Below are 11,627 nucleotides of genomic sequence, written 5' to 3' on the forward strand. Positions count from 1 at the left end.
TGCAACTCAAACAGCATACATCACAGGCGTAATACAAGACTGACTCAGCATGTAACTCGATCTCACTATTGCAATCAGTGAAGCAGTAGACGCACAATCACAATGACTCCAAAGCAATTGCAGATCCTGCAAGGACGTAAGCAGCACGGCCTCAAATTGGGTGCCATAAAAGAACACTTTCGAAGCACAAACCTATGCTCCTGGGTTATTGATTTCATAATTAGTCCTTGTAATGGCTCTCCTGTGACGTCAGTGCACGAGTAATTTGTGCAGCCTTCCTGCATTCCTCCGACTGTGTGGTATAAAGACGTCAGGTGGTGTGTGACAGGGTTATTATTACATTCCCCAGTGTTGTTTCTCCTTTGTGTAACATTATTAAACATAATCTTAAAGGGGCAATTTTTCCAATATTGCAAATGTCATGTTAATGAGTTGGGAAGGCTGAGTTTCAATAAAGTAGTGCGGGCAGGAGCAGCAAAGCACACACATGGCCATGAATCTGGGAAAAATGAAAAAGAAAACACCCTTCTAGAGAAAAAGCATTTATAGTCCATGATGTGCATTTGGCCACATTTCTTGAGACAAAATGTTTGTTTTTAGAATTGTTGAATATGAAATATGTTATATATGTGGTATAATGTGTTTTTTACTTTCATTTTTATAATTACTTTTAGAGACTTGTATAATTTTTAGACTTTTTATACATATTATATAGTCACACTTTTAAACCTCTTTTGACCTTGCAATGATATAGTTGTATCCAATTTTGTTGTCCATGTGAAATGACAAAGATATTATTGTTGATTATATTTTTGAGGGAAAACTATAAAACTGTAGGTATTACATGGCCTAAACGAATCCGTGCACTCCTGAGTTAAATAGTTATACAGGTCTCCTCACTGACACTCCAGGTTTTTTTGTTTTTTTATGTTGTTTTCCCAGGAGACCGTTTATACTCAAGAACAACAGTTGTGGTGGTTTCAAGAGATTATTTGATAGTTTATTCTACCAAGTTCTGGTTCACTTTAGGATCTTGTGGGGCAGCTGTATCTTGCAATATTAAACACAAATCATTGCAGTTATAAGAAAAATCCTGAATGTGCATCTTGCAGTGCATTTTTGTTGTTTGAGGGCTTCAGTGTGATACTGACAGTGATGCTGAGCGGCAAAACCCACCACATCTCATCTGAAACTTGCTAGATATGCAACTATTTTTCTCAGAAGGTGTTATAAGATTTGCACAGTAGGGGAAATGATGCTTGTTAGCTGTGATCATTTGAACTTGTAAACTCCCTGCAACTGCAGAATGACAGCAGCAGATAATAAGGCGCGGTCTCTGGAGCAGAATGGGTTGTTTAGTGAGCACCAATATTTTCATGATGATTTGCCTGATTTCAGGCAAAGAAACAGCTGTAGAAATGAAAACAACAGCAAATGAGGAAGTGATTTTTACTAATCGTTGCATGAATCTGTTATCACAGATGTACTGAAAGAAGTGGAGATCAGTGGGACACAGTGTGTCCCAGTGACCACAAAAAAAGTTTTCCCACTGGTTTTGGTATGTCTCTTAACCATTTTTGCAATGATTTTTAATCCACAGAGTTGCATATTTGTAAAACCTCCACAGTGCCTGTAAAATGAGTTTTATATTCAGGAAAATGCTAAAGCACTTGTGCAGTGGACTGGAAACCATGGGAGCAAACCCAGTAACTGGAAAACTTTTGGCTGGTGAGGCAGGCAATGCAGCTCTGTTTAATACATCCACGGGTCTCAGAAGGAAGCTCTGGCAAGCAAGCATACACTGCAGTTTAACTGCAAAAATAACACTTTTTTCAGGTCTCTTCTCTTATAGAACTGAAAAATGCTATTTGACTGAACTTCACTTGTCACTTATTGAGTTTTGTTTTTGAGTGTGGATAGGTGTCATTGTTGTTCTATCTACCTGGGCAAACAAACAACCACCACAGCTGAGGTCTTCACCAAGCAAAAAAGGTACCTGTGGATGTTTCCAGTCACACGTCTCAAGAGAGAGTAATGAATCCAGCAAGAAAATATGTTTTGTGAAATGTTATTTTCAATGGTGTCTTTTAGTTTTGCCAGAGGAAATACTGCAGTCAGGTTTTTATTAATCAAAACAAATCACAAGGTGAAATACTTTGGGATCTTGGAGAGAGCCTTCTGCATGGAAAATATGCAAAAATCTGATGATATTAATAGATAACTGAGATTCAGATGTTACATTTAAAGGTGCCTTTTTGTGAAACTTTAAGACTAACTTGGCACAATAAATTAGGTCAATGCCACCAAGCAATCTAGTGCAACCAAAGGGTCAAAATTGGAGGTGTGCACAGATCTATTTGTATTTTATATCAATTTTCACCACACAGGATTGAAAAGACTTTCAACGTTTTCACAAAGTTTGATTATTTGTCCCCAAATTGGCACATATCTGCACTACTTGTTAAGACTGGACCCCCAAATTAGTTTAATTTGCATTTTGTTGAAATACTATTATTTTTTTCTACCAAGGAGCAACATTAGGACTAGAAATAAGTTTTTAAAATGCAGCCAACAGAGAAATGCTAAAACTCAAAACTTAGCTAATTCCTGCAGATCACTGTTTTCAAAAGTAGAATTATCATCATTAAAAGTATTTATAACTGGGCACAAAGAACCCCACAATAACAAGTGAACAGTACGAGAATGTTTTATAATTACGTTTCAATTTTCTTTTGGCTTAAGGTGTGTTTGCTTTGATTGCGAGGTGCCTTTACACGGGAAGCTGAAGCCCATACATGTCTATATGGGCTTAACCAGTAGAGGTGGGCGGAACAATTCAAATATCGATAGTATTAATGCCAATCCTGGTGTCTGATTGGATCGATACAGTGCGATAGTATCAATATTTTGTTGCTACCCTCTAAGTTCAGTGTGTAGCCCGCTGACTCGTTAAAGGAATCATTTATTTGGAAATGAAAAAAGATATACCTCAAAATGTACTATGAAAAAAGTCCAAACCTTTTTGTTTAGTCTGTCTATTTCTGCTTGTTTTTTTTAACCTACAGTACATGCTGACCCTTTACAGACAGGCACAAGAGCAGTTTCAAAATACATGAAAAGCTGAATGGTGTCTTTTACTATGTTAACTAATTATTGTGGAAAGTAAAAATTACACCAATAAACTTCATAATTTGCAAAATCATGATCATTCATTTCATAAGTGATAACACAACAATCTCCACTGCATAAGCGGCCTTTATACGTTAACACTATCAGTATCAGTGTTGGCATTGGCAATACTGCCCCTTTTACTTGCTGTATTCACAGCACTGGTAGCCAGTCAAATTCAGCTTAATGAACTGGACCACTCATCCATGTTTATGTTGCCTCTGGAGTGTGATGTGGTACAGCCCATCCAATAAACTTGTGCCTCAGTTGTGGTGTGTTACTAATTAGCAAGTAGGTGCTTCTATGTGTACGTTTCGTGGATGCTGCTTGCTAACTAAGCTTGCAAGTGTTATCTGATAACTCCACTCCACCCTTTTGTCAAACCACTGTCACCTTTGAAACCATAAATTGCTAACACTGAGACTACAAAATGCAGACTCCCGAAATGACTGGGTGACCTCGTGCCAGCACCAGTCCATGGTTTTCTTGTCAGTGCTTACAGACAGGCTTTTAACATCATCAGAAAAAGTTGCCATAGTGACTGTGCCCTGCTGAACTGCTTGTCCCTCCTCACTGCTGCCTACAGCTATATTTCATAAAGTTTCATTATTGTTCATTTCTCCCAGTACTGGCCAACGTCTCGGTGATTCACAGTGTCCTTCCTTGGGCTTTGTGGACTGTTCTTCCTCTTTGTCATGCTCTTGGGGAAGCTGTGTGTGTGTGGTTATTTTTTGGGAGGTTTTTTTGCACATTACTCCCTGGAATAAAATGGACTGCTGCCTGCCGCCAGCTACTTTGGGACACAATATTTTATTCCTCTGTTCCTCCTCGTCGTGGTGGAGACATGCAGGCCTGTGGTACTGTCACACACCCTTGTGTTTGCCTCACAGACACTGCATGAGGATGAGAAAGACTAAGAACAGATGTGTGCAGGCGGAAGCAGCTATTTGGATCTCCTCAGACACCCTGCTGTAAAATGGCACAGCTTGGTTATATGTAATACTTGACAGGCCCAGGTCTGCTGGGTTTGATTAGATTTTATGTTTTTAAAGAGCATCTCCTGCGGCTGACGATGTGACAAAACATAACAAGCTCCGGATATGGGCTTGAGCCCTTGTTATTCTGGAAGACGAGTGTGATAAAGCTCAGCGTGCACCTTGCTGCTGCCATCTGCTCCCTCTCTTATGTTTGCCTGACAAGAGTTGTGTTTGCGTAAAAACACAGTGGTTCCTCTGCTTAACCACCCCATAGCAGAATGTCAGTGTGACTTTATTGCGTTGTGTTTTGTGTGTCTGAGTATTAAAATGCAGGGGAAAAAATCACATAAATGAAAGTATTCCGTAATCTCTCCTATGAATGGATTTGTTGCAAGGACAAATGAATCCTTTATCTTCCATCTCCTGACATGAGATCATCTTCTATTTCCGAGGTAGTTCATTTCAAGAAAAGAAAATTATTGATCTCAAATGTTCCAGCTGAAGGTTTCCACTCAGAGCAATCCGTCTCAGTAATTCAACCCAACTCCAAATGGTTTTGCTTTCTCATGCAGCAATAAAGTCGAAGCCATTCCTCTTCAAAAGTAGAATCTCTAATGAGAAAAGTCAGCTGAAACGGCTTTTGATGTTTGATACCTGACGTGAATTCATGAATTGTTTAACTGTTACTAGCTTTTCAACGTTAATATATTTATTATTTTTATGGTGATATAATCCAAACATGGTATAGTTACATATCATCCCAGTAAACCCAGTTAAACTCTCTTCCTTCATTAGAAATAGCTGATTTTGGCAGCAATATGCTTGATTAGTAAGTCAACTTCCTGGTCCCCGTTTTGGATCACTCGTTACTGTCGGAGCCTGACAGCCGTCCTGTCAAGGCAGGTGCTTTATGTTCCTTTTCTGAACAATTCAGCCCGCTGATTAATTGCTCCCCTTAGGGTTAAGTGATGCAGAGCCACTGCGAGGCTTGCAGAAATTTATCAAACCACATTAACATCTAATGAAACTGACAGCTGAAAGTTGACATTTTAGTGTCTTTTCTGTGGCAAAAACATTTATTTATCCTTCTATACAGTTTGAAAGCTGAGGATGCAGATTAGTCTGATGTAAATAAGCTGTTCTCTTGTGTTTGACGTGACGGTAAGACATATTTTCACACCACAAACATGCAAATGTACACTAGTGGAATGCTGAGCAGTTGCATTCATTTGAATAATCTCTTTGATACCATCTTGAAATACACTCCTCCTGAGATTCAAGAAGGAAACCCAAGCAAGGGTAATTTTTATTCATCATAGTTTGGAAAATAAATAGCTTCATCTCATAGTAATCACAATGCATCTTGGGACAGTAGCACAGATATTATCAACAGGAAATCAGCTACAGTCATATTTCAAACACTTGTGTTCAATAGTGAGGGTCATTTGCATTTTTGCAAGGGCTCATGGAAAAACTGCATTAGCAAAACTAAGACGGGCAGAGCAGTGGCAAACAGTTTGTTTTTGCTTTAGCAAATCATAAATATATATTTTAAAAGATGCATTATAAGAATTAATCAATGCTGCATGAACAGTTATGTAATAGTCCCTGGTCACACATTTATCACAGTGTTCATTTTAAAAGCCAAAGGATCAAAGATGTCATGAGAAAAAAGACAATAGCTCAGCACGAAAAAGGTTACTGCTGACTTGTCATGCATAAATGATAAGGACCTTAACAAATGGCAGCAATAAACATGTCGACTCAATGGCTTGCCTCCTAAATTATAGCCTTATTCATTAGTCGGCTGCTATCATTAGTAAAACCGTAATAAACTTCTTCGCTGGGAAAGGTCAGTCTGCGAGTCATTTTAATGAGGATTGTCATTTTAGAAAAGTTACACAAATTTACAAAGAACCTCCCTGAAAAATATCACAAGTCAGTCCAAAAAAATGACCCTGTTTACAAACGAGGCTTGAAATATACTCACAAAAATAAGAGACAGAGGTCTACTAATTACATCCTGATCGGTGCTGCAATCAATATGTGACACAAATGTCAGCGATCTCAGCGTCTCTCAGCACTCCCGTGTTTTCTGAACCCAGTGTCCTCATTTGTCATTGTGCTGCTGTTAGTCTGTGCATCACCAGCCCTCCTGTGTAAACATGCAGTTTCCCAAACTGCTACAGTCAAGCCCGAATCCGAGGCATCCGGGCAGAGTAGGAATTACTCCCACAAACGATCGTCTGCCTCTTCTTGTCCACCCGGTAAGTTGGAGAAGTTTCTGGTAAACACTTTGCATTACATGGTTGGGGCAGGAGGGAGCCTGAGTGGGGTACCAGTGAAGGGCAGAGAGAGGAATGTGTCATTTTAGTGCAGAATTGCACTCTTTAAACTGTGTTACAGTCACACCAGAGAGGTTATAAAGGTAAATGTATTGTTGTTGCTGTCACTGACAAAGTTGATTTGGCACTGCTCCAGTCGAGCAATATCCCCAATGTCCAACTTTGATAATAACTGAGTCGGGTCTGTGTTTGTCGTTAAAACCTTCTGTTTGTCCTGCTGCTCCTTTACATCCTCCTCCGCTTCCTTCACCTCTTCCTTTCTATCTTTGCTCTCCTTCTCACATTCCTCCTCCTCTTCCTCTTCCTCTGTGATGGAGCAGAGACGGGTGGCAGTCCCGGGGTTGTCGGCAGGCGGTCTGTAGTGGCACTGCCCGTTCAGCAGCCTCCTCAGAGGCATCAGGGGCACTGCCTCCTCACCGAGCAGCTGCTGCTGGCAGTGCCGGAAATCACTCTGACGCTTCAGCCGCTTGAACTCACTGAAGGCGGAGGTGGCATTCTGGTAGAGGCTGTGGGCGATTGCCTGGGCCTTCTCCGACTTACTAACCAGGACTGCGTGACACCGGAGCACCACCGCCATGTTCTTGACCTGGTGCCTATAAATCCAAGCCAGGATCTTGGGCCGGCACGGGTCAGCGGTGCAATAAGTGATCCTGTTCAGGGAGTAAAGATGGATGGGTTTCTTTTTCCCGGATTTGTCGGCACTCATTCGGATCCCTTGTGGTCCCACTGTTAACCTCATCTTGACACTCTGGTCCCCATAGTTGCTCCTCGCCCAGATTTTGGCCACCGCCTCCTGGGTGCAGCCATCTCCCTTTGCCGTAATGGTGACCACACTTCCCAAGTAGCGCACATTATAAACCGGCTCCTCTTTATTCAGTTCAACCTTTTGCCGTTTTGTGTGGAAGATGCTACCCACCCAGTCAAAGGGGCAGTCGGGTAGCAAGTCAGGACAGGAGCGCAGCAGAGAAGAGAGGATGGAGTGGTATGTCAGTCCAGTCCCCAGGCTCTTGGGTTTACTCTTCGCCTCATCCTCCACCAGAACAAACTTATTCCTTCTCCAGGGCAGCATGGCGTGGGCGAAGTTGGTGCGAGCGAGTGAGCAAGCCCCTCTGTTGCTACGTTTCCTCTTGTAAGCTCAGGCAAGAAGAGTATTAAAGCCGATGTGGGCGAGAGAGAAAGACGAAAGCACAGAGAAGCTGCTTGGCGAAGCACAGAGAAGAGACTGAGAGCTGCGAGCCTCAGCCAGTCTGTTCCCAGTTCGCTCCTCCTTCCTCTCCTCCTCCTCCTCTTTCTCATCTGTTTTCTGCATCATGCAGCGCTGATCAGTGCAGGATCCTTAGCCCGGCACTCGGGCACTCTCAACCCCCTCCCTGCTTTATTGTTTTGTTTCCAAATGGCTCAGTCCCAAAGCACTATTTATCCATCCAGCTTTGCACTGAGCTATCACTCTATCTATGTTTCTTGTAAACATGAGAAAAACAAGTATTCCCTCTTAGGTAACTACTTATTAAATGAGTTGTAAAAGTCACTTGTTAAGTGTGATTTGTTTAAGCAGGATCAGCGGAATTATCTTATCCTATTAACAGCTTGAGGATGCAAGTGTTTTGGATCGATGTTGCAAGTGTTGCACAGTGAAGACCCCTTATTTCTGGAATGATTCTAACCCCTCTTTTAAGACTAGATAAATTTGTAAGGCCATTTAATCCTGTCAAAGGTTTGTTTACATCAGCAGTTCACTTCAGACATAAACTAGCAGAATTTTCCTTCCACAGCTGAGTCGCTCACTGTATATTATGCAAAGATATCTGAGATATAATAGTGAGGCTAATTAGGATTGGACTTAAAAATTCTGTTTGAGTGATATTACTGCATAATTAAAAACATTTTCAAAGACAGAGCAAGTTTCCAAAACTCCAAAACAGCTGATAAGCACTAAATTATGCTTTTGAAATACAGAATCCCATTATTTTTGTAACTGAAAATGTCTATATGTCATGCTTTAATGGATGCCTGCTTAATACATTTAGTAGTTCGTTCTTATTTCACAAATTATATCTACACACTTAGATTTTTTCTGTACTTTTAAGGATCAATAGAAACATTTTGTCAGCAGTGAGATAAGAGCAGTCCATATTCTGAATATAGCCTTTGTTTTATAGATGTTAAAAATGTTGAAAAGGGTCAACACTACCACTTTCAGACTCCAGGTCAGTGTTCACCTTTCATCCACTTTAGCAGAAAGACTCGATGGACGGTAACACCCACCGGACGGTTTGCTGGAAAAAGATTTTCAGCAGTGACTGAAAATCGGTGCAGACTTTCAAGGATTAACCCCATTAACCTGACCTTTTCTATCCCAGGACTAAATGTAACTTATTTTGTGGAATATCACAACCAGATGGATTGGCCATGATCCCTGATGATGAATCCAAATGACTCTGATAATCCCTGGAATTTCTTTTTACCATCATCCTCATCAAGTCACATTTCTACTTGTTGAAAATATTTGGGCCAGTATAACACCAAAAAAAGATATTCTCACTGACCACAGCTGTTTAGTGCTAATTAAGAATTGGTAGCATGCTAAGTTACAAAAGTAACTATGTAAGTGTCAAAAATGAAATTTTGAACATGTTGGCATGGTGTAGGACGCAGCTAAAGCTCCATATATGACCACAGACTATTTATTAATAACTGTATATAAATAATTAATATATTGCATTGCAAGGACAAACTTCTTGGACAGGCTGTACTACAGTGCACACCATAATACATAATTCTATCAAACTATTCCAAAAGGCACAAATACCACAAAAGGTTAGAAAGGACTGTGCAGTGACTCAAATTAGCAGAGGTAATTTTAAAAATTGCAAAAACAGGTAAGTTTTAAAATAAATCCCCCAAGAGCTGTCAAACTATTCAGGTATCAGGCTGTAAACCCGTTGATGTCATCACTGAATGGGGAATACAGGTGATTTAAGTAACTTTAAGTCTTAAAAAGAGAAAAAAATAATCCGTGAGGAGAAGTCAGCTAAAAACAGGAAACTGACATCACAATTTGCATGGCTCACCAAAATTTTGACAATAAAAGATTGGAAAAATGTTGGTCTGATGAGTCTCAATTCCAGTTGCTGGTGTAGTCATAAATGGTGTCCATCCTGCCTTGCATCAACAGTCAGGTTGGTGATGGTGGTGCAGTGATGTGGGGGTACTTTCTTTGCACACCACGTCACAAAGCTCAAATCATCTACAACTGTTTGTTTTTTTAACATCACAGTGAGCTCATTGTACTCAAGTGGCCTCCACAGTCACCGGGTCTCAATACAGTAGAGCATCTTTGTGATCTGGTGAAACAAGAGATTCGTCTTTGATGTACAGCAACAAATCTGCAGCAACCGTGTGATGCTGTCAAGTAAATATAGCTCAAAATCTCTGAGAAATATTTCCAGCACTGTGAATCTGTGGCACAAAGGACTGAGGCAGTCCTGAAGGCAAAACCGGGGTCCAACCCAGTACTCTCAAGGTGTAAGTAATGAAGTGGCCAGTGAGTGTATTTCCATTGGTGAGAACAGCAAGTCTAGCTTTTGTTAAGAGGAGGTGAATAAATGCTAGTTGCTCCACCCATACAAATAAACCCTGAACAAAGGTTATTAATAATCTGAATGCAGCATCAGTGAAGCAATGATAAGGTATAAAATGAAGAGAATCAACCTTTTGGTAGATGCATTTATTGTCCTTTATTATGTTGTCAAAAACATGTCTCTTATAAATGTAAATGTATTGTGTTCTGCACATTAGTAGTATGTAAACAACACTTCCAGGTTTCAGCTCTGTTCTGTGGACATGGCTAAGATGAAAATGCATGAACATCTGTCCGACATCACCACATTGTGTCCAGACATCTGTTTACTGGCTGGATGACTCTGCTTCAATGAATCAAAATAAGTATCATATGTGTCTGCCAGCAAGCTGTGCTGGGCAGAATGGACTGAGCTGTCACGTGTACATGGTGGATGAAGTTCTTAGCTTAGAGAATTGTTACTGTGGCAACACTGGGAAATAAATGTCCCTCTTTCCACCCATCGTGTGTGCAGTGAATTAAAAAAAAGCACGCGGGGAGAAACAGATTGAACAGCTTTAGAGGCGTTATAACACACATAAATCCCTCTTATTATAACTACAAGAGCAAAATTAAGTGCATCCAAGCTGTCTCTGAATGCTTACTGAAAGGGAAGACTTGGGATTGTTGAAACTGAGTTAATGGGCTTAGAAATGCTTGAGCAGTCACCACGTAGGAGACACCACAGTGGGTCAAATGATTAAGAGATGTTGGACATTTAGTGAATGAAGACTGGATCTGATCCAGAATTAACTCCTTGAGTTACCAAAGACAGTCTGATTGAGAGGCCTTATCCAAGCATCTTTGGTCCCATAAATCACCTCTCAGATGCTGATGTACTAAACTGAAAAGATCCATCATGATTTTAAAGAAATGGATTTGTGTATTAAGTATTGACTTGCGTGAGTTATCATCCCATACAAGAATGCACTTAAGTGCAATTAGTGTAATACGTGTTTAGTCTCTTTATCATGTGGCATATGTTTCAGTCCTTCAGCTTTTAGTGAAACTGCAACAACTTTTCTCTTTTTTTCACCCATTGCTCTTATTTTGGTTAATGTATGAACTGCTCTCAGACAGAGTGTGGTGCATTTTTTAAATATCTGTCTGCATTCAAGTTTAATATTGGACTTTTAGACTTATATTCGACTTTTAGTTTTAGAACTGCTGAACTGTTTCCTGTGAACTTTTCATGTACTTTTATTTGCCCAGGCAAATAAAAGTAAAACATTTGCTAAAACCTATGTGGCAATGTAACAAATAGTAGATGTGTCCAAAATAGATACAATATATAAAATAATACACTTAATATCATACTTATTGGATAATGCAAAGTAACTGTGTTATGACAAAAAATCAGTCTAACATGAGCCTTTAACCTTCATAGTGTCAGGGTGGAACAAAATGAACTGATCAGTTAATGCTAACCAGCATGGTTAACACGGTGCAAGTGCAAGGACTGCTAATTAGTTCAAACAGAATACAAACAATACTTACTGAGGGTGCTGGTTTAGTTCC

General features: G+C 40.1%; 1 protein-coding gene across 1 annotated transcript; it reads right to left on the minus strand.

Annotated features, from left to right (window-relative positions):
- Positions 1–5,427: 5,427 nt before the first annotated feature.
- fam43b (family with sequence similarity 43 member B) lies at positions 5,428–7,741 on the minus strand. Its single transcript, XM_005740928.1, has one exon. The coding sequence runs from the start codon at positions 7,557–7,559 to the stop codon at positions 6,552–6,554; it is 1,008 nt and encodes a 335-aa protein (XP_005740985.1). The 5' UTR covers positions 7,560–7,741; the 3' UTR covers positions 5,428–6,551.
- Positions 7,742–11,627: the final 3,886 nt, after the last annotated feature.

This window comes from Pundamilia nyererei, unplaced genomic scaffold (assembly GCF_000239375.1).
Source record: "Pundamilia nyererei isolate P.nyererei 1_Seehausen unplaced genomic scaffold, PunNye1.0 scaffold00106, whole genome shotgun sequence".
In the NCBI taxonomy this organism is placed as follows: Eukaryota; Metazoa; Chordata; class Actinopteri; order Cichliformes; family Cichlidae; genus Pundamilia; species Pundamilia nyererei.

Bases quoted from the DNA above. Each gene is read 5' to 3' on its own strand.
- fam43b (XM_005740928.1), bottom strand. From the start codon at position 7,559: ATGCTGCCCTGGAGAAGGAATAAGTTTGTTCTGGTGGAGGATGAGGCG.